At 38.7% G+C, this 27132-nt stretch overlaps 2 protein-coding genes across 6 annotated transcripts in view; one reads left to right on the top strand and one right to left on the bottom strand.

The window, feature by feature from the left end:
• USP16 (ubiquitin specific peptidase 16) overlaps positions 1–8998 on the top strand; it is a 34936-nt gene extending 25938 nt beyond the window's left edge. For all 5 annotated transcript variants that reach the window (XM_061194004.1, XM_061194003.1, XM_061194002.1 and 2 more), the window contains 5 exons: positions 764–1424; positions 2538–2632; positions 3843–3929; positions 8311–8467; positions 8584–8998. In XM_061194004.1, the coding sequence (XP_061049987.1) occupies positions 764–1424; positions 2538–2632; positions 3843–3929; positions 8311–8467; positions 8584–8708 (1125 nt within the window). In that variant the 3' untranslated portion in view covers positions 8709–8998. The remainder of the gene's footprint in view (positions 1–763; positions 1425–2537; positions 2633–3842; positions 3930–8310; positions 8468–8583) is intronic.
• CCT8 (chaperonin containing TCP1 subunit 8) lies at positions 8542–25832 on the bottom strand. The gene is made up of 15 exons (XM_061194006.1): positions 25672–25832; positions 23170–23260; positions 22358–22437; positions 20804–20953; positions 20158–20338; positions 19984–20045; positions 18938–19075; positions 17570–17748; positions 16734–16800; positions 16569–16656; positions 16364–16479; positions 15714–15785; positions 15469–15633; positions 15026–15145; positions 8542–10373 (listed from the first exon to the last, which is right to left on the bottom strand). The coding sequence occupies exons 1-15, from the start codon at positions 25729–25731 to the stop codon at positions 10296–10298; spliced, it is 1647 nt and encodes a 548-aa protein (XP_061049989.1). The 5' UTR covers positions 25732–25832; the 3' UTR covers positions 8542–10295.
• Positions 25833–27132: the final 1300 nt, after the last annotated feature.

The following is a 27132-nucleotide window of genomic DNA, read 5'->3' as shown; positions in this document are numbered from 1 at the left end:
GGTAATTATAACTCACATGGATATATCCCTTCCTGGTGTGTGTGTAGACACTTGCCCCCTGCTTTAATACATGGCTACTTGGGTTCAACAGCCTTACTGCTCTGTCTGGATCAGAGACCATGTCTTGCACATTTTTATTTGGCCCTGTGTGACAATTTTTTGATGATTGGTGATGTTTTATCCCTGCTTTCAATCAAAGAACTTTTCTTTTAAATTTATTTATTTAATTTATTTATTTTTGGCTACGTTGGGTCTTCCTTGCTGTACGTGGGCTTTCTCTAGTTGCAGCGAGCGGGGGCTAGGCTACTCTTTGTTGCGGTGCACAGGCTTTTCATTGTGGTGACTTCTCTTGTTGCAGAGCGCAGGCTCTAGGCGTGTAGGCTTCAGTAGTTGTGGCATGTGGGCTCAGTAATTGTGGCTCGCAGGCTCTAGAGCACAGGCTCAGTAGTTGTGGCGCGTCGGCTTAGTTGCTCTGCGGCATGTGGGATCTTCCCGGACCAGGGCTCGAACCTGTGTCCTCTGCATTGGCAGGTGGATTCTTAACCGCTGCACCACCAGGGAAGCCCCAAAGAACTTTTCTCTATGATTTATTTGATCCCTGATAGTAAAGGAACTTTTAGGGTCGGAATTCTGGGAGTGAACTCTTCCTTATTAACTTATTTATTTTTGATTGATAAACAGGAAAACCTGATGTGATACGTGTACGCTTTTTCTCTTCCTCTCTCTTGTTGTTTCTTTTTAATGTTTTGTACTTTTTACACAGAACCAACGAAGGCAACAAAAAATTCAAGGAAAAGTTCTTCATTTAAATGATGTCTGTGCCATTGACCATCCTGAAGATAATGAATGTGAAGTTGAAATGTCACTTCAGGGAGAAGTGGATATTAAATCCAACCATATTTCACAAGAGGAAGTTATACATAAAGAATATTGTGTTAATCAGAAAGATTTGAATGGCCATGAAAAAATGACAGAAAGTATAACTGACAATCAAAAATCCACAGAGGAAGTAGATATGAAAAATGTCAACATGGATAATGATCTGAAGGTTTTGGCCTCTCCTGCTGAATGTACTAGGAACTTAAATGGTGCCTACATGAAGGAAGGGAGCAGTGGAGAAGTGGACATTTCCAGTGGATTTAAGAACCTTAACTTGAATGCTGCTCTTCAACCTGACGAAATAAATTTAGAGATTCTGAATGACGCTCATACTCCCGGGACGAAGGTATATGAGGTTGTAAACGAAGATCCAGAAACTGCTTTCTGTACTCTTGCAAACAGGGAAGCTTTCAGTACTGATGAATGTTCAATCCAACATTGTCTATATCAGTTCACCCGAAATGAGAAACTTCGAGATGCTAATAAACTGCTTTGTGAAGTGTGCACACGGAGACAGTATAGTGGACCAAAGGCAAATATAAAAGGTATTCAGATTCTTTCACAGAAAGTAAAATTAATGTTCAGGGGTACATTTTGCACTGTATCAGTAGAGTACTACTGTTTTAATTGTATCAGGGTTTGGGTGGTGTCAATAAGTTCCCTTTTCCCAAAATACTGTGTAAATATTTTAATAGAAGGATGGATAAGCAGAACTTTGTTGATGTGGCTAGTACTCTGTGGCATCCCAGCAGCAGTTAAAGTGGGGCAGTGTGCTCTCTGATACCACTCCCTGTAGGGAAATCATCCCACTGAGATGTTATCAGAGCAGGCTGCTTAACAGATAGGGGCTGTTTCTTTGTATCCTCAGTTTCCTGTCATTTGTGATGACCCTCATCTCCCTTGCATCCAGAAAACCACACTTTAATTCTTCAGCGGGCTGAAGTGACGTGCCCAGTGCAAGGTACTGGGAGGACAGTGCTTTCTTACCATCTTCTTCAAATACAGAACAGAAAGATATTAATAATTCCCCTCCTACCCCTGCCCCCACCTTGTTTTTTTTTTGATCTTGGGTAAGTGGGATAGGGAGGCATCATAGATTCCTAAGGATTCTTACTAGAATTGTTGAAACATTTAAAAAGTCTAGCTTTTCATTTATTTACTTGTTGATACAAAAAGTAAATTGTGTTGATTTTATAGCATTTCTGTCTGCTTTAGAGCTGGTGTAAGTGAACTATGGTTTGCAGGCTAAATTTGGCCTGCTTCTTGTTTTTGTGTGATCTCCGAGCTAAAAATATTTTTTACAGATGAACATTTGAAAATGATTTTATAGTAGAAAACATGAACTTTGAACCCTAATTGTTACCTCTCCAAAAATGATTCCATTCTTCTTTTCAGTAGACTGCAATCGTACTCAATTATTTTATTATAGTTTGAATTCTATAAAATTTGTGGAAATTTTCTCTTGTGTATTAATACCTACAAAATATCCTTGATTTTGCCTCTTGGTCCAAAAAGCCTAAAATATTTATTATTTGGTTCTTTCCCGAAAGCTTACTGATCCTTGCTTTAGATGTTGGAAATGACTTTATAGCAGATGTGAATGCTATATGGGGGTCTAAAATGGTCCTCACACTGCTAAAATTGCTTTCCTTCTGTAGGTGAAAAGCAGCATGTTTACACCAATGCTAAGAAGCAGATGCTCATTTCCCTTGCTCCTCCTGTTCTCACTCTTCACTTAAAGAGATTTCAGCAGGTACCCCGTGTTTGTTACCTAAAATTTGTTCTAAATATGTGACACCTGCTTTATTTGTTATTGTCCCAACATATTACTATGTGTTTTTTTGGCTTTCTGTTATTTCTTAATTCTAACTTCAAAGAAGTAGGAAAGTAAAATAATACATATGTTTATGTTACCACACAAAAGGGGTTTGATGAAGATGCATGTCAAGGTGGAAGAGAAATTTAGGCACAGTCACGCCTCAGTTTTACTAGAACTCATGTTGCTCTTTTTAGACATATTAGCATTTTACTCTAATCTTATTTTCAGGTTTAAAGAAAAAAGACAAGTTTACTAGTTATATCTCACACTTGGGAAATTTAGTGATCTGTGTGGTATCTTATTTTTACTGACCCTTGATAAAAAGGCATTGATTGGTACCTTGGCTTTTCATCATTTTGGTGACTCCATCTTTTCTGGAAGACTCTTTCCTATGAGCAGTACAAGTTGTAAATTCAGTTTGAGTCCCAAAGTACCTTCGTAGTGTTTTCTGTTCTGTGATTGGTATGAGTTTGACTAATTGGGTGGGTCTCTCTGAACAGTTCACCAAACTTGGTTAGAAAGTGAGGCTGAAAGTGTGTGCTTCACAGAACAGTATTCTGCTGTTGCTGAGTTGGGTTTTTTTTTAATGTTTATTTTTTATTTATTTGTTTTATTTTTGGCTGCGTCGGGTCTTAGTTGTGGCACACGGGCCCTGTAGTTGTGGCACACAGGCTCAGTAGTTGTGGCGTGGGGACTTAGTTGCCCTGTGGCTTATGGGATCTTAGTTCCCCGACCAGGAATGGAACCTGCGTCCCCTGCATTAGAAGGCAGATTCTTAACCACTGGACCACCAGGGAAGTCCCTGCTATTGCTGAGTTTTAAGCACTCGAGACCTCTTGTCTAATCTGGCTTTTCCAGATGCCTAAAGCAGAAACATTGAGAGTTTTCTTATAGGAGCAGCTATCTCAGTGTGTTGGACTCTGTGTATGTGTGTGTGTTTGTGTGTGTGTGTGTGTGTGTTGCACTTAGCAAAAACAAATCAACTGGAAATCAATTAGTAGTCAGGGAGAGAGAGAGTCTTCTAAGCAGATTGAACGAGGGCTAGATGTTAGTGTTCTTCTGGGCATTGGGGTGGGACTACAGTTTACTTAACATGTACAGCTTTTCCAGGAAGAGAACTTAATCTATTATCCTTCTTTTATAGGCTGGTTTTAACCTACGCAAAGTTAACAGACACATAAAATTTCCAGAAATCTTAGATTTGGCTCCTTTTTGTACCCTTAAATGTAAGGTAGGTGGAACTTGCCTTTTTGGGAAAATCCTTTAAAGGGAAATATAGCTTATTACCAAATACTCCAACAGCAGCTCACATATGTATGAAGTTGATAGGAACTACTGAGTAGACTGGGTCTTTGATCTTTGTACCTTTATAATGTCAAGATCTGTGATGAATCATGTTGAACATTAGGTTGTTATTTCAGTTCAACATTCTTTTGAACCCCCATTATTGTGGCAGACGTCTTGGGAGCTGAGGGCATATAACTAAAGATGGGCAGATGTATTAATGGATAATCTCAGTTTAATATGGTTGAGTGCTAAGATTGGTATACACAGAGCAGGGGTGATACGCACTTAACCCAGCATGTTGGTGGTTCAGGGAAGGCTCTGGAGGTAGAACATGCCTCAACTGCTACTTCAAGGAGTAAGACTTAGTATGATGAATCAAGAGGAAACAAGTTTTCCAGGCAGAGGGAAGAGCAGGAGCAAAGGCAGAGCAGTGTAAAGTGGCACGGTGGGTGCCGGGGACTGTCTGTATAAGCAGGTCTAGAGCTCACAGTACAAGGTCTTGGGAACGTTAGGAGATGAAGCCAGAGAAGCGAGAGAGGAATGAGGCTTTGGAAGATTATCGTGATGAGAAACTTGGGCTTTATTAGGTATGCGGTGGGGAGCCACTGAAGAACTTAAAGCAACAGGGTGACACAGCCAGGTCTGTATATTACATAGGTTACTTGCTGAAGCAATGGAGGCTGGATTTTAGGAGGACAAGACTAGAGGCAGGGAAGTTAGGAGGCTGTTGAGTTAATTCAGTCAGTAGATGATGACAGCTTAAACTAGGGCTGGAGATGGGGAGATTGAAGGAATATTTCAGGAGGTAAAATTAACAAGACTTTTTTTTTTTTTTTTAAACATTGCTTCCATTCCTAAATGTATCCACTTTAAGTATTTATTTATTATTATTATTATTATTATTTTTTAAACCCCACATTTGTTTATTTATTTTTGGCTGTGTTGGGTCTTCGTTTCTGTGCGAGGGCTTTCTCTAGTTGTGGCAAGTGGGGGCCACTCTTCATCGCGGTGTGCAGGCCTCTCACTGTCGCAGCCTCTCTTGTTGCAGAGCACAGGCTCCAGATGCGCAGGCTCAGTAGTTGTGGCTCACGGGCCTAGTTGCTCCGCGGCATGTGGGATCTTCCCAGACCAGGGCTCGAACCCGTGTCCCCTGCATTAGCAGGCAGATTCTCAACCACTTTGCCACCAGGGAAGCCCCTAACAAGACTTTTGATCTCTTGCCTCTGGAAGATGAGGCAGAGGCCTTTAAATGGATGCTGAGGGTGCCACAGAAGGAGTTGAGTATGATTCCCAGGGCCTGATTTGAGTGTCTGGGCAGTTGGGAATGCCATAAATTGAGGTAAGCAATACAGGAAGAAGAGCAGGTTGGGAGGTGGAGAAAGGAATAATAATAAGTTCAGTTTTGGAAACACTGAGTTTCAGATCGTTTTGAGATATTCATGTGGCTGTGTTTAGAAAACATTTGGATGTACATGTCTGAGGGCCAGAATAGATGGGTTAGGGCTGGAGATAAGGATTCGGAAATCAATACATAGGTGGTGGTTAAAACTATGAGAGGATAGGATCTCTTGTGTAAACAAGGAGAGAGAAAGAAGAGATGCTTAATGACAGAACTCTGGCGAGCAGGAGTGTAAGAGGCATAGGTGGAGAAGACACCACCGAGGATATCAGCGAATCTCCATGTTGAAGAATTTGGAGAAGAAAAGAAGCTATACTGTTGTTCTTTATTCAGATTTTAAATACTTCAGTGTAAACATATTGTCTTTATGTGCAAAACTTGAAATGATGGAAATTCCCCCTTCCTCTCTCCCAATTTAAAATTCTCCAAGAAAGGTATTTCAGACGTGGTGGGTAGAGTGAATTGTCATTATTTTTATGTTACTACCATAGGCCAGGGCCACTTTTGCTGGTATATGCATACTTCAGATATTTTGGGTTCCATTCCAGACCACAATAAAGCAAATATTGCAATAAAGCAAGTCACACGAATTTCTTGGTTTCACAGTGCATATAAAAGCTATGCTTACACTATATTGCAACCTGTTAACTGTGTAATAGCATTGTGTCTAAAAAAACAATGTGAATATCTTAGTTAAAAATACTTTATTGCTAAAAAATGCTAACCATCATCTCAGCCTTCACTGAGTTGTAATCTTTTTGCTGGTGGAGGGTTTGAGATATTTTGAGAATTACCTAACTGTGACACCGAGACACCAGGTGAGCAAATGCTATTAAAAAAATTGGCACCGATAGACTGGCTCAGTGCAGGATTGCCGCAAACCTTCAATTTATAAAAAAACGCAGTCTCTGTGAAGCACAATAAAGCAAAGTACAATAAAATGATACATGCCTGTAAATAGAAATAGCTCTGGTTGGATTAGTTTTGAATACAGGGTCATCAGGAATCCATCTTTTGCCTAAAATGCCATTGTCCTGTGTTCAGGTTTCAAGGAAAGGATTAAGTGGCCTCAGTGTCAGAATATCAGAGAAAAAAACTAGAAAGTGTTAGACAGTATAGAGGTCATGGTAAGTTTTTTAAGAAGTGTTGGTAACTTTAGTAGGTTGAGAAATGAATGAGAATATTGGAGATAGAGCATATAGATACATTAGAGCTTTTGCTGAAAAGGAAACATGGTGCATCAATGAAGTTTTTTTTTAATACTAGGAGACTTAATTAGGTTTGTAGGCAAAGAGGAGAATCTAGAAATAAAAGATACAGAAAAGAGAGATAACTGAGCAAAGATCCTGGAGGAGGCCAGGAAGGCTGGGATAAGGACACTAAGTTGGAGAATCTCTGAACCAAAGGGAGAGGAGACTTCATGTTCCTGAGAGTGGGCAACATGCAGCTGGGTAGGTCGTGTCTCAATTTTCCTGTAGTGGGAGGTGAGGTCAACTATAAGGAGAGGCTACAAGAGAGTGGTGAAAGTTTGGTCTAGTTGCTGTGAAGGACATCCATGGAAGAGGCAGCTAACTGAGGACACGTTATAAAATTACATGGTCACATTGAGGACCTGGTGAGGTAGAAAATCATGAATTTTCCAGGCTGCATGGTTACAGAATTTTGTTTCCTAGCAATAGCAGCTGTGTATGGGGTCGGGGAAAGTACGCTGTGGAATTCAGAGCTGGGTTATGTGATGAGCTGGATGTGGTGGCTGGGCTGGTGGTGGGTGTTGAGAGGTTGTAAGAATGATACGTGGGGCTTCACTTTATCGTGCATGTGAATCACACGGAAATCAGTAGGTGTGAGGTGGGGTCTGAGACTCTGCCTTTCTAATAAGCTCTCGGGTAATGTTGCTATTGCTGTTCCATTACATTTTGACAAGTGAAGAGACTTTTTTTGGGAATGAGGCCAAAAGAGGCCTCACAGGCCAGGAGAAAACGAGGGTTGGAGGATCCTGTTAGGTTGACTAGTATAGGTGAGGTGAGAGTTCCAAGAATGGAATTGTAGACTGAGACTAGAAAATTAGTAAGATTTTTGAAGTTAAAGGGTTCTGAGTGATCACCGATTCCAGAACGTAGTCCTGGCTGTGGTTGGTTAAAATGGAATGGCAGGGAAAATCCCATGAGGTTCATTGGACACTGAAATCCCTGAGGAAGCTGACAGGATTTGGGATGACGTAATCGAGTTCTTTAGCAAATAGGGAGGCAAAGATTAGAGAGTGTAGCGACAGTACTGTTGAAGGGCAGTGATGCTTGTTCAGGAAAACTTTTTACAAGAGAACGTAAGTGGAGTAGTTGTCTCCAAGTGGCCCCCAGCTGGAACACCTGTCCCTGTTGCTGACCAGCCCTACGGCACATGTGATCTTAAAATAAGCAGCCTCCATGTTAGATAGGGAAAGTGAGCTCCTGAGAGCTTGCATGTCCTTCTCACCAGATCTGCAGGGGGGTAGTTGAAAATGTTAAGGGGTGGTCTTGGGTGTGACCTAAATGCTCTCCTCTTACCGTTAAAGGCTTCCATTTTGGGCTGGAAATAGGATGATGCGTTGTCGAGGTATTCTGGAATGATCTGATCCCAGACCCCTAAAGAAACTTTGCCAAGTTCAGTTATCTAAGTATCTGGGCCAGGAAACTGTGATTCTAGCAGGTGGACCCTGGTTTATGGTTCTTCCAGCAGGGCAAGAGCAGTGGCAACTTTCTAGTAAAAACATAAGCGTGATACCACTCAGTAGGCTGAGAAAAGGTGGGGAGAAAATAGTCCATTCCAGACTCAGGACTTCTGCATTCTCGAAGGTTAGAGACCCTCTGCATAGTTTAAAATTGTCTTGCCGATGGCATCTGTATAAATGGGACTAGAACTAACTTTTGATTTCTGTTCATTTTTAAAGAATGTTGCTGAAGAAAATACAAGGGTACTATATTCCTTATATGGAGTCGTTGAACACAGTGGTACCATGAGGTCGGGGCATTACACTGCCTATGCCAAGGCAAGATCTGCGAACAGTCATCTCTCTAATCTTGTTCTCCACGGTGATATTCTACAGGGTAAGAAAGAGGTCTTACAGAATTCTGGTATTCAGCAGATATTTATGGCAAAACCAAAAAAGGATGAACTTGAATCTTTCCATTTATATATTTAATTTTACATTTCCTCCTGACAGATTTTGAAATGGAATCAACCAAAGGACAGTGGTTTCACATCAGCGACACACATGTGCAAGCTGTGCCTACAACTAAAGTACTAAATTCACAGGCTTACCTCCTATTTTATGAGAGAATACTGTAACAATTTCAAAAAGTGCTTTCTCTGGAAACATGTTTATGGCTTTTATAATGGCTGTAATAATAAAAAAGTAAATAACTGTAAATCATGTTCACTTAAAATTAAATACATGCCGGAAGAAATCATGTTTATTGAAATACTGAAGGGAAAATACCTAAAAATTTACAGTGGTTTTGTATTGTCACAGTGGTTTTTATTCCTGCTTCCAGTTTCTGGAAAGGATTCTGAATTACTTAAGTCCTCTGTGCTTATTAATACGTCTGGGTGGTGGTTTGCAACACATCAATAAAATGAATTACCCCTAAAACTTGTTTTATTACTTAGAAGATTTTAAGTTGTACTGACATACACTACTAGAAAACATTTTAAAAAAAAAGTTTCAGACTGAAACTTCAACTGTGTTAGTTAAAGCAAAAAAGTGTTAATTTTATAAGCATAGGTATTTGACCTTGGTAGTTAACATATATAATTGTTCTGATGCCATGCAGTGTGCATAAGCTGGGGTGTAGGCTGAACTCTGCACTTGTTCTGTGCAATTGTTAATCGACCCAAGGAAGACATTCATTGGACTCCCCTTAATGCCAGCCTCTGGCCAGAAAGTCTGTGAACTGTCCTAATAAATTCTTTTTTTTTACCCAAGCCAGCCACTGTTTCCAAGTTGCAAACAACCCTAAGAGCCTTAAGAATACCAAACCTGTCTAAACTTCCTGTAAGGTTCTCTATTAGGATTTCCTTGATGAGTTTACCTAAAACCCAGGCAGCCATTCTGTATCCAAATTCCTTTGAAATACCAAAAACAGTATAAAATTTCAAAGTGTTGTTATTCAAAGAAAACCTTATATAACCAAAACATATAGTAAAAATAAGTTAAATTAACTTTTTACTATGGTCTTTGCTTTTTTCAAAACTCCACTGTATAAAGACTGACTTGCTTCATTTATATATCAGGAGGCATGTTTTCAGCTGCATCACAAGTATCTTTGTTCTTTGCTACCAGAATATATGTGTTTTAAGTCAGCCATTTAACACATCATTTAATGTTACTGAAACAAGTCACCTCCGTCTTAGGGATTTTCAGAGCTATGAAAAAATACATCTAGTCCAGGGACTGACAGACTTCCTATAGGTAGTAAATGTCTTAGGCCTAAGTAAATGTCAAGGCCTAAATGTCTTAGGCCTTGAAGGCCACTTGGTCTCTGTCACAGCTACCCAACTCTGCCATTCCCTTGTAGAAAGCAGCCATAGGCAATATATAAATACCTGATCATGGCTGTGTTCCAGTAAAACTTATGTATAAAAACAGGCAGCAGGCCAGATTTATATTGCAAACAGGCCCCTAATAACTTAGGTGACTTGCCTTAAGTGCCACAGCTCATTTCATTAACAAGGCTGAGACAAAACAGGTCATCCAGATCCAAGAACAGTGGTCCTCAAAGAGGCTTTGATAGTAACAACATGTTTATTGTATCATCCAGCCGAGAATACAAGATACACAAAACACTTCTTAATTTAGGAGAATATGAAAACATCAGGCAATTCCTAGAGTACTACTACAAACATAGCCTTCACCTACAGTAAAAATCTAGCCATTCAGTCATTTTGGTCATCATCCCAGTCTTTCTTCCCACTTGGAGGCTTGGGCCCACCGGCTGGTTTTGCCATGATGATCTGCAAAACAAAATCCACAAGAGTATATTCACAAACTCAAGCTTCAGAGTGAAGAGAAAGAATATTTCTCTATTACCCTGCTTCATTACTAAGCAATCATCACCAATGAGCAATCTGTTATTACACTGCATATGAAACACTAGCATAATGTTTGTTATCGTCCAGCAGGTGAGTTTTCCGCTTCTGTGGACATTAACAGCAACAAAATTCACAAGCGTTAGCGAGGGGCACGCTAAGACATGCACTTCAACAACCCAGTGCTCAGAATGTGAAAAATATCTGCATGCATCACTGGCATAAATCAGTCAGTTTGGCACCTGATTTGCTATTTATATATGAGATTCGTCTTGCCAACCATCTTTATCCCAATTTCCTTGTGGTTTAGAAGCTTTAGGTCCACCTGCCAGTTTTGCCATTATAATCTAAAGTGGTCAATACGTAAAATATACATATTAAGTTCAACAATGACATTTTCTAGTATCTATAAATGAGAGCCATTCAAATATAGGAAATGTGTGTTCATAAACAAAAAAATCCAAGCACCTAGTTGCCTGGAAACTTACATGCCAGAAGCCTCATTTATCTAGAATGCACTAATCCAGCATTTTCCAAGTATAATCATATAGCATTTTTAAAGGATTTATGTTTGGGCAAAAAAAAAAAAAAAAGGGGGGGGGGAGGAGATAAGCCCACACACATATGGTCACCTTATCTTTGATAAAGGAGGCAAGCATATACAGTGGAGAAAAGACAGCCTCTTCAATAAGTGGTGCTGGGAAAATTGGACAGGTACATGTAAAAGTATGAAATTAGAACACTCCCTGACACCACACACAAAAATAAACTCAAAATGGATTAAAGACCTAAGTGTAAGGCCAGACACTATCAAACTCTTAGAGGAAAACATAGGCAGAACACTCTATGACATAAATCACAGCAAGATCCTTTTTGACCCAGCTCCTAGAGAAATGGAAATAACACAAATAAACAAATGGGACCTAATGAAACTTAAAAGCTTCTGCACAGCAAAGGAAACCATAAACAAGACCAAAAGACAACCCTCAGAATGGGAGAAAATATTTGCAAATGAAGCAACTGACAAAGGATTAATCTCCAAGATTTACAAGCAGCTCATGCAGCTCAATAACAAAAAAACAAACAACCCAATCCAAAAATGGGCAGAAGACCTAAATAGACATTTCTCCAAAGAAGATATACAGATTGCCAACAGACACATGAAAGAATGCTCAACATCATTAATCATTAGAGAAATGCAAATCAAAACTACAATGAGGTATCATCTCACACCGGTCAGAATGGCCATCATCAAAAAATCTAGAAACAATAAATGCTGGAGAGGGTGTGGAGAAAAGGGAACACTCTTGCACTGTTGGTGGGAATGTAAATTGATACAGCCACTATGGAGAACAGTATGGAAGTTCCTTAAAAAACTAAAAATAGAACTACCATACGACCCAGCAATCCCACTACTGGGCATATACCCTGAGAAAACCATAATTCAGAAAGAGTCATGTACCAAAATATTCATTGCAGCTCTGTTTACAATAGCCAGGACATGGAAGCAACCTAGGTGTCCATCATCGGATGAATGGATAAAGAAGATGTGGCACATATATACAATGGAATATTACTCAGCCATAAAAAGAAATGAAATGGAGGTATTTGTAATGAGGTGGATGGAGTTAGAGTCTGTCATACAGAGTGAAGTAAGTCAGAAAGAGAAAAAGAAATACAGTATGCTAACACATATATATGGAATCTAAGGAAAAAAAAAAAAAAAGTCATGAAGAACCTAGTGGCAAGACGGGAATAAAGACACAGACCTACTAGAGAATGGACTTGAGGATATGGGGAGGGGGAGGGGTGAGATGTGACAGGGTGAGAGAGTGTCATGGACATATATACACTACCAAATGTAAAATAGATAGCTAGTGGGAAGCAGCCGCATAACACAGGGAGATCAGCTCGGTGCTTTGTGACCACCTAGAGGGGTGGGATAGGGAGGGTGGGAGGGAGGGAGATGCAAGAGGGAAGAGATATGGGAACATATGTATATGTATAACTGATTCACTTTGTTATAAAGCAGAAACTAACACACGATTGTAAAGCAATTATACTTCAATAAAGATGTTTAAAAAAAAAGGGGGGGGTGGGTGTGTGGTAGCTTTGGGCTCAAATAAATTTGGGAGTTCAAGTCAGTTGGCTTTCCCCACAGTAGAAATCTAAAACTCTGATATACATTCTAAATCTCAAAATTGGATACAGTATTCATTGCTTCCCAAATTTATAATTAAGAGATCTTTCTGTATAACATCAAAGGGTTTGGCTTGAGTCTCATGCAACACAAACCGTAAAATATCTTCACTACCACCTTCAATAGATTTCCCACCCCTTTTCAGAAGCTGCTTTCATAAAGAAACCTACCCTGAAATTCTTGGAGGAACATTTTACCAACTGAGGATAAATTCAGATTGAATTAAAGGCAATAAGTATAATTTTAGAACCCAAGTATAGTTTAAGAAAAAAGTACCTAAAAACAGTTCTCAAACTTTAGTGGGCATCATAATCACCTGAAGGGCTTATTTAAAACAGACTGATGGGCCTCTTTGCAGAGTTTGACTCAGTGGGTCTGGGAATTTGTATTTTTAATAAGTTCTTCAGTGATGTTGATGCTATTGACTAGGAGACAATTTGAGAACTAGTGAAATAAACACTTGAACAAAGATTAATCCAGCTCTACATTTTCCAATGCTTAAAACTTGATTTACAAGTCCTTTTCCAGAATACATACTATGCAAAATAGGTACAACTATATTGAAGAGTGCTCGTTAGACAGTTGGATGGGTTCTTCAGATACATATTTCATGTACAGAGTGCTAAGGGCACATAACAATGAACATCCTCCCCTAGGGTAAAACAAAACACAGCCTTCCCAGTTTAAAACCGAAATTCTGAAGTACCTGTGTGAGCAAGGCACTTGTGTTATTAACATTACTGTCTTGCTTGGACACTGACATTCAACAAGTTCCTTAGGAACTTCTACTATTAGAATTTCTGCTTACCTCATGCTTCAGTCTACTTAGCTTCTCCTGTCCCCTTCTACTTTCGGTCCTCCTTTTTACTCTTAGCCACATGTTAACTTATAGAACAAACATTTCCTTAAGGCATCTAAACATTATCTTTGTTTAAAAACTCCAAAAACATATTCTTCCACTGAAAACTATTTGAGGCACTGATATAAAAATACACTATTAATAAATCCAGTACATAGATATCCAGTCTCTGATTATTTTCAATGTGTTGCAACTGGATCTCCAGGTTCCATTTTTGGTCATCTTACCTAAGAAAAAGTCCTTCCTTTACCGAAGTGAAATTTGTTTTGCTATAATTACAACCAACTGATCTGAGAATAAGTCTAATTTCCTCTCCATTTCTACCTAAAACTTGCTTCTCCCACGATTAATTTGGCATGATTTTCATTTAATGGATTTATACTGTGCCCCTAGCAATTAAAATTTTCTACTCAGTATTTAAAAATTATTCATTGGTTAATAATCACTTCTAGAATTTTGTAGGAAAATACATTTCATTAAGTTTAGAAAACACCTTTTTGAAAAACTATGAATTCTGGTTTATCTGTGAATCCAAAATAGTCTTCACCACTTTCCTTCTCTGCCGTAATTCCTCAAAAATATTGGCAGAAATACTATGATTTTTTATACCTTAAGATCTTAGTACCCCAAGACAATCTGTCACAGAAGAAAAAAATTTAAATGCCAGGTCCTATCATCTCCACACTTCCTTGAAGGTGGTACAGTAGTTCCCCCTTAGATGCCTTCCAAGAGTCCCAGTGGATGCCTGAAACTGAGCATAGTAATGAACCCTATATCTGTGCTTTTTCCCATACATACATACCTATGATAAAATACATAAATTAGGCACAATAAAAGAATATCTGATTGGTAGCATCACTACTCTTGCACTTTGGGACAAGTAAAATATGTTGACCTGATAACTGAAATGGCTAACAGACAGTACACAGCGTGGATGTGCTGGACAAAGAGATGATTCACGTCCTGGAGCAGGACAGCATGAGATTTCATCACGCAGTATACTTATAATGGTACACAGTTTAAAATTTATGAATTACTTATTTCTAGGATTTTCTTACTTACATTCTGGGATTGCAGGTGACTTGTGTGTAAACTGAAACCACAGAAAGTAAAACTGCAAATAAGGGAGGGAATACTGTAGTCTGCAATATCTGCCTCAGGGCTTTATGGCCCTTCCATATTCCATATTAAACTTCCTCTCTAGATTATGTGTACAAAGGGGTTCTTAGTCTAAAAAGTCTTGAAAACTATGAATCTGTATCAGATTTATTTTACCCATTCCAGTTCCCAAATGGCAAAGCATTCTTTCACTGGCAAAATCTTCATTTTAAATTAGCTGAAATACATTCAAAACAATTTAAAACTGTAATAGAAGAAAATTAAAACAATTTTTTTTTTGGGGGGGGCGGGTACTTTGAATAGAATGAGAACTGTGCTATGTTCTAGTTCCATGAAAATATACTTTGAACTATATAAAAATTAGTATTTTTAAAGATCAAAATTTCACTTCTCACTCACCTGATCCACTCTAAGTACAGTGACAGCAGCATTAGTAGCCAGTTTGATAGCCCAGTATTTTCCCAGGTAAGTATCTAGAACACCAGCTTCCAACATGTCCTTTACAGCAGGAACTTCAGCCTGTCAACACAAAACTATTTTTATTCTTTCACTTTAAATGTTTATGTGAAAATATTTGTACTCAATAGAAACACGGCTACTTAAATAAAACTAGAGTAAGTAGCTAGGAAAAAGTACTACCCCATCTACACTATAAAACAAATTTTAATAAAACAAAGAATACTAAATTCTCTATCAGACAAACTATGAAAAAGCTAACTGTTATGAAAATCATTTGCTCACAAATCAGAACATTTTCTGATTTTCCTTTTAAACTTAATACGTCTATTTTTAGGTTGTGCATTCACAAAATAAAACAAGTTCATAGTGTTTTTTTCAAATACCTCAATATCTAATCCAACATTTTTATTTCCTTCTTGATGTACTGCGTAAAGTTTAGAGATTACTTCATTGGCCTTAACTCCAGAGTTTTCCGCCAGTGCCCGGGGAATAGCTTCAAATGCCTCAGCAAACTTCTTAATGGCATACTGTTCAAGTCCAGGACATGTCTACAACAAAAATGTGCTTATTACTCAATTTTATTCAAACAACGACAAGAAAGTCAGTTTGTACACAGAAAGCCATATACCTCTCCATACGATGTGATCTGTTTGGCTAACTCAATTTCTGTTGCTCCACCTCCGGGCACAAGACGTTTATCCTATAATATGTAGTTTAAAAAAAAAAAACAAAACAGAAGTCACCAAGAAGCAATTTCCAGGTTTCTAAATCTTTTCAGATTCCAGTACTCCACCAGACCAGAGGTTTTAATCAGATTCAGTTACATGTTTTATAAAATTCCAATTCCAATTACGAATGTCATAAAAATGGTGTGATTTGAACAAATTACCTTACTGCACGATAGTGTCTGGTATACGAAAAAGAAGGACCAAAGTTAAGAATGGGAACATCACTATGCAGTTATCTGTATTTCCAGATATAGCACTAAGAATAGCGCTGAAGCAACTGAAGGTATATTATAATTGAAAACCACCATAAACCATCTCCTTAAAAACAGTTATATATAAAAAAAAAAAAAGCCTTGATTTACTATTTACTCCTTTTCATATTTCATTTTAGAAACTTCCTAAGCAACAAATACTTAAGTGGAGTCTTAAGGAAAAAGGTGCTTTGCTTTACACAAGCCATTCATTTTTCATTTTCAAGTTCTCAAAATGTCTGCCAACTGTGTTTTTGAGGACTTACAAATACTAAATTAAGATGAATGCTGATACTGACCCTTGTGAGAACTTTGAAAGTATTAACACCATCATCTACTGCCCTCTCTATATCATCCATCAGATTGTCTGTAGAGCCTCGAAGCACTATGGTAGAAATGGCACCATCTTCCTTTTCTGTCAATAAATTAAATATATTTGGGGATTAGTAAAAGAAAATGAACTCCCCACACTTCATATACATATAGCTTACCACTACTGCTTACCATGCTTAAAAACAACCACCTGCGTATCTCCAACCTCTGAGAGGTAAACACTGTCACAATGTCCCATTTCTTCGAGGACAGGAGGCGTCTGCGGGAAAATGACTCTTGTAATAAAAATAATTCAAATAGGTTCAACTCTCTTTTAATATTGTCCAAAATACATACCAATCTAGGAAGAGCTGTAGCACCAACCGTTTTACATAATCTTCTGAGATCCCATTTTGAGTTCAGCCTTTAAAAAACAAAACAAAGACCTTAACAGAAGTTTTAATGCCATGAGATACCATAGTAAAACACAAGAGATTAAACAGGAAACTGTACATTGGGCCTCAGGTCACCTTCTTTTGACCCTGAAGGTTCAAGCTCAGAATGGGTCTGGACTGCACTGTGCAATCCCGTCACAGGTGTTTAGGGCATTATTCTAGAACTGGGAGAGTTCCAGTCTCCTTAGGATGTCAAGGGTTCATAGTTCTGAAACACTGTCAAGGGTTCATAGTTCTGAAACACTAAGGAAGCCCTGGTATACAGAAAACTTTTGCTGTACTTTGGGCAACTGCGTGTTCTGTGAGGAGAAGAGTGATTTACTCTGCACGTTACCTTAGGTGCTCGGAGAGGTGGGAACGGGTAGGTGAACTGTCTAGTGTAACCCACAAACGTGCTCATGAATTTAAAGCTATGCTCCGGACCCCACACTCCAGCTGACAGTGTGTACCAGGTTTGTGTCTGGTCTCTTAAGCTCTTCCTCTTGCCGGGAACGCTCTTCCCTCTCCCTCTTCAATTAACTTCTGTTAACTGGTCCTTCAGCTCTCAGCCTAAAGGTAAGTTTTCTCAGAGGTGCTTCCTGTTCCCCTAGATCAAGTTAAGTCCTCTTGCCATGTGATCTAATACCTCATACTTTCCCCCTTTTAACAGTCTTCATGGTGTGTTGAATTTATTTGCTCGGTGTTTCACCACCCAAAGCCATTTACAATCCAGGTTAACAGAATGCAGTCCCCTCTTACCTCACCAACATGATATTGTATTTGTTTGCATAATGAAGAGCCATGTCTGCCACTTTGCCACCTGTTACTACGACATTTGCACCAGTACCAGCAATAGCTCTGACTTGCGTATCCATGAGATTTTCTTCTCCCTTACTAAAATTCATCAATTCTTCAGCAGTCTTTATCAATACCGTTCCCTAGCAAAATAAGTGAGGATTTTCTTTAAAACAATTTCACCACGTTGGTGTTCAAAATCACAGAATAACATTTTATTGAAGAAATAATTTAAAGATTTGGGAGAAAAATATGAAGATAAACATGCACATGTTATGAAGCAAAATACAAAATTTGTATGAAATTAACAGAAATTCAGCTTGTTCCTAGACCAACGCCCCCACCCCCAACACTGACACATTTGCTCTTTGACAGGCACTTTCATGGAAAAATTGGAGAAATACACTGTACTTTTAGATATGTTAGGCAGGTACCCTGACATCTGTCTTCTGATGAATGTCAACCAAAACAACGTTGTGGTTCTCAAACTTTTTCTAAAACGTGGACTAAGTGACCAGCCCCACCCCACCCCACCCCCGCGAAACTTCAAAACCCGTCCACAACTCAGATTTCAAGAATTCTAGGGATGCAATCAACAGTGACCTATAAACATATACTTCAAACTTCTTAACATGTATTTTTAAAAACAAACTTCCGGGACTTCCCTGGTGGCGCAGTGGTTAAGAATCCGCCTGCCAATGCAGGAAACATGAGTTCGAGCCCGGGTCCGGGAAGATCCCACATGCCGCGGAGCAACTAAGCCCGTGCACCACAACTACTGAGCCTGCGCTCTAGAGCCCGTGAGCCACAACTACTGAGCCCGTGTGCCACAGCTACTGAAGCCCGTGCGCCTAGAGCCCGTGCTCCGCAACAAGAGAAGCCACCGCAATGAGAAGCCTGCACACCACAATGAAGAGTAGCCCCCGCTCGCCACAACTAGAGAAAGCCTGCGTGCAGCAACAAAGACCCAATGCAGCCAAAATAAAAATAAATTTATTAAAAAAATTTTAATGAACAGCACACAAATACTCATTTTCTTCACTGAACATTTAACCTGCTGAAATGTGTAAGTTCTACTAGAAGTCAAGAGCTGTTTATTAGAATACAAACAATACTGTCACCATCTTAATGTTTCAAGTTTTGTATTTAGTATTTGAATTAGATATTCAAATATAAGTCTGATTAAAAAATAAACATGACCCGGCAATTTTCAATAATTATGCAGTATTCACTGGATTAAGAGGAAACTCTACTTCAAAATTATAGAATCATTAAAACTATCTGAAAGGATAACCACAAATTTTTACCTTTAAGGTTCTGAAATCTACATACCTTAGTTTCTGTTATCATTCCATCAAAAGGACAAGAGTACACTGCTATTTTTGCATCTTTGACAGATGTTATATCACCTTCAGTTTCCTTCTTAAACACCATGCCATGCAATACTGAAGAGGAATGGATACCAGAGCCCTAAGGAGTTGGATACCAAAATCACCAGTGATTTCATGAAAATAACATCAGGGCTAATTTGTTGATTCTGCATGCACCAAAAATATTCATTTCTAAATAATGTAATATACAAAGGCAGTGACTCCTGGGGATGAGTACGGTGGTGGACATAAAGCATACCAGTCTGCTCAATGCAGGAGTCACTGTGGCAATGAGCCACTGTTATGGACGGGGGTCCTTCAGTGTACTGGGAAGAATCAAAGAACAACTGCTCTAAGCCATTCACTCACTCTGTACCAATGCACCAGGCAGAATAGGCATCAAAGCCAAGTTTCTGATTTCACAAGCTTACCATGTAATGGCGAAGGGGAAGGCAGTGCATGGATAAAGTCAGAAAACACCCAGCATGTATATTAACACACAAACACTTATAGCTAACACATGTACTTATGTAAGCTAAACTCAGCTACATTAACAATCTCATGTGTAAAATCACTACAGTTACAGGTTTTACTGTATCAAGCACAATATTTCTATCAAATACATACTCTTTAAATATTAAAAGTATGAATTTTATTATTATAGAGCAACAGAAAAACTTGAACCTCATTCAAAATTGCCTTCTAAGCTCATTTTTATACGTCAGCATGTATCAAGCTTGCAAATAATTAATATTTTGTTTATGCACTATTCTCAACCTTCCAGCTGTCATGGAAAAATGATGACTTAAGAAGATAATATGTTGATATCCTTTTAAATTTAACAAGTGGTAGTATTACAATCTAGCAATATCCAAATGTTACAACAAAAGCAGGAAGTCCTAAGTGCCTAAAACCCACAAGGTAAAATTTAGATTAACAGAAATTTTTTTTTTTTTTTTGCAAAAAAAAATCTGATCTAGATAACATTAATGCATTTTCTAAACTTACCAGAATCTTACAAACTCTGATGTTATCAACATTGAAGTGGCCAGAGTCAGGAAAAATAGATACTGTTAAGAAAACGAGACATATCAAAAGATATGCTGGGACAACAGAGAAAATATCTCAATCACATTAAGACATTTTAATTTTGGATCTTTTCATTTACTGATATTTACTCACCACATGCCTGAGCAATAAGTTTGGCCAGAAATGCTTCATTACCATATTGTTTACTCATTATGGAGGTATGAAGTAGAGCTGACACTTCATCAACATCCCGAAGATTTTTTGCAGAACAACATACCAAGTCAGGAAGAATCTCATGGGCTTTTTTGCAAGCTATTTCATAACCTTCTATGACCTTAAATGTAAAGAGCAAAAATGTTTCTTCAAAAGACGTAATTTTGACATGACTTAAGGTAGCTTTATTTTGGTAACCCAATGAATACAAATCTTTATTTTCAATAGAAAAAGACAAAGCACACTTCCAGAATAACATTCACGGCAGAGCCTACTCTTTAAGGGTGCAGGCTTTGGTGAGAGCCCAAATTTGAATCCTAACTGCCATTACTAGCTACTTGCGCAAGGTTTTTCTAACTTAAGGCTCACGTTCCTTATCTGAAACAAAACAGGATTACTTCTAATAGGCCCCACTCATAGGGTTCTTGTAAGGATAGAATGAGATACTGCATGTGAAGTATATGTACTACAATGCCTGGCACAGAGAAAACTGCTCAAAATCAGCTATTACTAATGACTTTTATTTAGTAGATATATATACATAAGCAAATATGAAACAGGAGTAGATTATAAAATGAACACTCACCTCTGAAACTGACAGGCCAAGTCTCAGAAGCTCTTCAGCTAATTCTAGAAGAGCTCCAGCAAAAACCAGTACAAAGTTTGTGCCATCTCCAACCTCTTGCTCTTGCATGTGAGAGGCCATTACAATCATTTTCGCAGCAGGATGCTGTACCTGGCAGAAGGGGTTTGAATTTGAGTATCAAGCGAAAACATTTGATCCTTAAAGCAAAATAAAATTGTTCATTTCCATTTCTTCTTAAATTAATAGACTCCAATCTCCCTATGGGCCAGGTAACTCATTTGATTACACTGCTACACACTACTTATAGTGTGGTCACAAGAAGACAATCCAAGTCCGCCTAGGCCTATGAGCATCAATGCATCACCATAAATGAAAATAACTTCACAGGGCACCTTCTTTCAATGGTCAGTCACCCAGTATGTACACCTGCGTACATAAGGTTCATAACTTTATTATATATTCACTAAATTAAAAAACAAAGTAATTCCAACCACTAAACCTAAGGCACTTTTAAAAAAGGCTTCAGAAGTGCTAAAATAGATGTCATTTAACTTCGTCACGAGTCTCAATTTTTATGTACATTCTTTTTGTAAGGGGTTATCAATTATGGTTTAAAAGAACGGGAATATAAAATATTTCTTAAAAAAAGCATATCAAAATTTTAAGTGATCGTTCCTTAGGATTTAGATGCTTTTCAAGAAATAATCAGAGTAACAACTGATAGCATTGAGAAAACTAAAAACCTGACACTATAGTTTATTAGGAAAACAGTATCCCCGTCACACTTGAACAACTCCTGAGAACATCAAAGAGTACAACATTCACATTCACAATGACAAGCCCCTCCACAAATATCTTGTGGAATTAAATTTGTTTTGTTCAGTATTATTACTTCAAGACTATACTGTTATTTAAGAAGTTGGAGAAATGTTAACTTATCTATGGAGTTCTGCCTAAAAGCATTAAGCTCTGGTGCTTTCAGAGCTAAGTTCAGGAAAATTCCCTGAGATTGAACATATGCTTCAATTAGCAGCTGGCTGAGGAATGGTTCTCTATGTGTTCAGGTGCCAGACTGTCCTCATACCTTGGCTGGCAGTATCTATTTTACAGATTCTATAACATCAAAACTGCAGGTGAGCAAAGCAAAATTCCACAAACTGGTTGTTTTATCTTCACAAACACAATTAAAAAAAAAAACACTACTATTTTCAAGTATCAGCTGTTTCTATATTATGGAATAATTCACTTTAGTGTCATACTCTATAGAACAAGATGACATATTCAATTTGATATGATTATGAGCAAATATATTTTTTTATCACAACCAATCATTCCATAAATTAATAATTTAGGAGATTTAAAATTTGAGTTGCTAAGATGTTAAACATAAAGAGGACTCTTTATAGTTAGGAAAATCTGTATAATGAATTTTCAAGTTGGGAATAAAAAAATCCCTTATTATCCAATTTGAAATAAAGGTTCTTTTATGTTAAAATATACTGAATTTTTGATGTCACCAAAACATTTCTTGGCTTTCTTAAAGATATAACTTACTTCTAGCTCTCTTAAAACAGTCGCTGCATCATTTGTCACAAACAACTTCTCCAGGTGGTTGATAATCATTTTGTTCATTCCTCAAAAGTAACAATTAGAAAAAGAAATCCATTATTACTCAAACCCTTCTCCAAATACTGGGAAAATCTAGTCAAGAAATATAAATTTATATCCATTCCTAAAAATAACTTTTTAAGAACTCAAAACATATTATCTATTCTTTAAGGTTATCTCATAGCCCTATGGCTTTGCCTGACTGCACACCTGTACTCTTTCCTTTTTAATCTCCTATAATGTTTATTAGCGAGGATGCCAATTTTGTCATATTTTTGTTCAATCAACACAACATATTAACGTGTACAAAGACTAAAATAATCTACTTAAAAGTACACTTACTTTTTTGCTTATTCCATAAATCTGTTATCAATTAATTCAGTCGATGGTAGGAGACAAGAAAGAATTTTTCTCCCTTAAATTATAATGTCACTCTATGTAAAAGATTTGTTCCACATCTGCAACCGTGAACACTAGGTTCTGCCTCAATGGTGAAAGCACCATAACTTTTCTATCCTCTCAATAGGACAAAACATAACATTTGGATTCCAACTTTTCTAAAAAGATCTGAATTGCTGATTAAAGATTAGAAACACTGTACTGGTGTCACTGAGCTATGAAATAATTTTCAATGCCATACTATATTACGGCTAAAACTCTCAATTTACATATAATATCCTCAGAACAAGTTTGAAAAAGCTAGTACACAAAATTCTATTACAGTACTGCATCTTTTAAAACATGAATTTAGAAATTACCATTTGGTCCATATGCTGTACGAGTTGTCTGGGCAAGCTCCTTGCAAGCCTGTATGTTCCTGTACACAGCCTCTTCTAACCCTGAAAAATGCTGTCAAAGAAAACTTCTGATTAGGCAGGACACTGAATCTCAATAATTTCTTCATCTGTAAAACGGGGTAATATAATAGTACCTGTTTCAGAGGATTGTTGAAACTATCAAGCAAGATTTATATATGTAAAGTATGGTGCTTGGTATTCACAAATGATCCACAGATTTGTCCACTAGTTGAATGAATAAAACATGACATTTTTAGGGCCCACAGGTACCTACTTAAACATCAAAACATAAAGCCTATAATTTTTAAAAAATGTAGTGAAAAGTGCAGGGAAGAGTGCTAAGATTGACTACAGAAAGCAAATGAGCTCTTGCAGATAAAAATACCTTTTCAGAGTTTATCAGTACTTTCTAAAACTTGAAATATGGTCATGAATATTTATTGTGTTAAAACCTGAGCATTGTAAAACCCGCAGTTCTATGTTCACTGGGAATTAACATATCTGCCTCACAAATTTTTAGGAGCTAAAGCATAGATTTTGAATGCTCATTTGAACTGCAATATAATTCCAACGTGCACACGTTGAAAACTGCTGAATTGGTCACAGTACTAAAATTCTCAAGTTTTACACTGGACTTCTTTTAGACTTGGCATTTACCTGTGGTCTCAGATAAATTTCAAGAGCCTACTGTTCATGTGAACATTTTTCTAGAGCTGCTCTGCCCAAGAGAGTAGCCACGTGCCACAAGTGGCTATTTAAATTTTAAGTAACTAATTAAAAATTCAGTCCCTCAAGTGCACTAGGCACAATTCAAGTGCCCAGTAGCTACTTGTGACTAGTGGATACCATACTGGACAGTCCTGATATAGAACACTTCCATCGCAGCAGACAGACAATACTGTTCTAAAGATCTCCTGCCTTACACTCTTGTTTTTCCCCCATCCCCATTCTCTGAGGGACAGTAATCTCTGATCATAAATCAGATCCTGTCAAACCCTTTAATGACTTCCCATCACTTAGGATAAAATGTAAAGCCCCTGTCAGGGCTAAAAGGCCCTACACATTCTAACCCTTGCCTACAACTCTTCTCAATTCATCTCTTACCGTTCCTTCCCTTGGTAAGCTTCAGCCCTATCACCTTTCTTGTTTTCTTTTAGCAGGTCACACTCATTCCATCCTCAGGGTCTTTGTACTCATTGGTCCCTAAGCCTGTAACACTTCTGCCTTTAATCTTGGCCACTAAGCACCGAGCTGAGAGTTCTTTCCTGAACATCTTAATTGTTCTATCTACCCCAACCCTTCCTTTTTAATTTTTTTTTTTTGGAGGCAGACTTTCTTATTTCCTTTATCATTATTTGAAATTATCCTTTTTGTTTATCTGGCCATTTATTATTTCTGCCTCAGAAAAATAAAAACCATGGATGTTCTTCAGGCTTTTAAAAAAGTGAGCAGTCAATGTCATTTTCAGCGAAGCTCTTTCACCAATATTTACATTAAACCTTGATATTTACTATATTCACAACATCCCAAAAGTGCATCATGCCAACAAGAACCTAGTTCCCTAAACCTGTTACCATAAATGGAATCACACTATCTATATCCCTTTAACTAAGCACAGAAAATGTGGAGGACAAATAAAGGAACACTACCATTTGAATACAAGAGACACATTTATCAGTAGTGCTTTAAGATATTTTTAAAAAACTAAGCTTCTGAAATTACATCCAAGATCTCGCCATAAAACAAAACAGTTTTAATTAGGCCAGGGTGTCACTTACCTTGTGGGTTACAACTGTGATCGTTACAACCCTTTTCGTCCAATCTGCTCAATTTAAAGATGAGAAAAGCAAGACCCAGAGGGATAAGCTTTACATCAAGCTAGCTAACCTAAGTTGGGACCAGAATCCATTCGCATTGTAACCATTGTTTATCCTACTATAACGCACTGCTTCTGCGAACTAAGTGGGGAGCCCGCTGTTTCTCATTTAGATAAAAGTTGCCAAGACAGGCCCTTGTCCCTCTCTTAACCGCACCGCCCACTCCCTGAACTGTGGCAATCGGCTTCGCAGTTCCCAAAGCAATTTCACCTACGTTGTTTCACCTATGTCGCCTTCTAAAGGAGAAACTCATCACCCCCGTTTTACGGATGGAAGAAAAATGCAGGAGCGGCCTTACAGCTATCTGTACGACAACCAAGTACAGAACGCGGTGTCTGCGGCCTCGTCCCCCACTCGCCGTCTCTGCCCGCTCGACCCTCCCCGGGGTCCGTAAAGAACCAAAATGCCCGCGGGCCTCCGCGGCAGAGCCCTCCCGAGAACACCTCCCTTTCTGGAATCTTCTCTCCCTCCGACCGCTGTGTCAGGGGAGCACGCCCGGCCCGTTAGTACGCCCTTCTCCTTCACTGCGGCCGCCACTGCCCTACGCCGACTCTCCCACCTCACTCCTCCTTCCTCCTTTCCTTACCTTCGCTCCCTCCTTGAGCATCTGGGCAAAGCCCGGGGCCTTGGGGACGTGGAGAGCCATAGCCACTACGCAGGCAGCAGTCCACGCGCCCACTCAGAATATTCCGGAGGAAGCGAGGGGCGCGCACAGCCTCCTGGGAACGTAGCGTGCGGCGACTTCACGCTCCTCCTCTCTCCCCAGCTGGGTCCGCCCCTTCCCCCAGCGGCCTGGTCTGAAGCCTCGCGAGAAGGAGCACTTCGCGCAGTCAGAACTGACTTGACGATCCTCGATCTGGTCGATCGATCGGGCGGGTCGCGGAGCGCGCCATCTGTCTTCCGGCCGACGCACGCGCAGCCAGCCAGGGCGTTGTGGCACTCTGCCGATTTTTCCCTTTGACTGGACTCGGTGCTCGGGACGTTTGAATTTTGCCGGTTCTGACCTGGAAGCCACACCTTCCAAGATTACCTTCCTTGTAATCATCCAGACCCTCACATAACATCAGGGCAGATGTGCGCCGCCCCACCCTCTTTTTTTTTTCCAAGGCAGGGCACCTGCCTTTATCCCCTAAATCTATCGTTGAGCGTGTGCTCTGACTTGGGTGCTGTAGCAGCTCTGGGGACTTGAAGGTGATAATTAAAATCTGTAAGGATAACTGTATACTGAGTACTCCTACGTGCCAGGCTCTGTTATTTGCTTTATGTGCGGTATCTTAGCTAATGGTCTGTCTTACGAGTTAATTCTTATTATTTCCATGTGGTAGAAAGGGAATTTGCAATTTACAACGGTAATTTGTACAAGATCACAACGCTAGTAATTCCTACACAGATAGGAATTACTAGGATTCCTACACAGATCAGATTGACTGCAAAATGCACGTTATTAACCAACTACATTCCTCTTTCCTGCATTTTCTTGGAAATATAACTCCCTTTTACTCTCCCAGAATCCTTTGAAACCTGACCTTTGTGTCATCCCACATCAGCACGTGACTGATTTCAAAAGAATTGAATGGTAATAGAATACTTTAAAGAATAATTTCACACGGTGAAAGTAATCCACTCTCCTTGTAGAAAATATGGAAAACTTGAGCAGAACGTTTGACTTGTCTTTTGTTCTTTGATTGGACACTTGCAAATGACTTATTTTCCTTAACTTGGGACAGATTTAATGTGTCTTAAGGAATAATCACGTGTCAAGTGTATTATAACTTTTTCTAATGAGCACTTAAAATACATAATTATTAAAAAATACTTTTGCCACCTGAAAGCAAATGGTATGTGCACCACTTGTTGGGAAACATTACAAGAGATCAGTGATACTCAAAGTGTGGTCCAGGGACAACACAAGATTTTCTCATGGATTAGCTAAGAAATAAATAAAAACTCATTCATCTAACTCAAAGAGAGCATTGCTTATAAACATAACCAACAACAAAAAAACTGAAAGGGATTAAAGATGACACTTGATGAAATTTTAATAAAA

The sequence above is a fragment of the Eubalaena glacialis genome, chromosome 6 (genome assembly GCF_028564815.1).
Source record: "Eubalaena glacialis isolate mEubGla1 chromosome 6, mEubGla1.1.hap2.+ XY, whole genome shotgun sequence".
In the NCBI taxonomy this organism is placed as follows: Eukaryota; Metazoa; Chordata; class Mammalia; order Artiodactyla; family Balaenidae; genus Eubalaena; species Eubalaena glacialis.
This window is presented reverse-complemented; position numbering and strand designations above follow the sequence as displayed.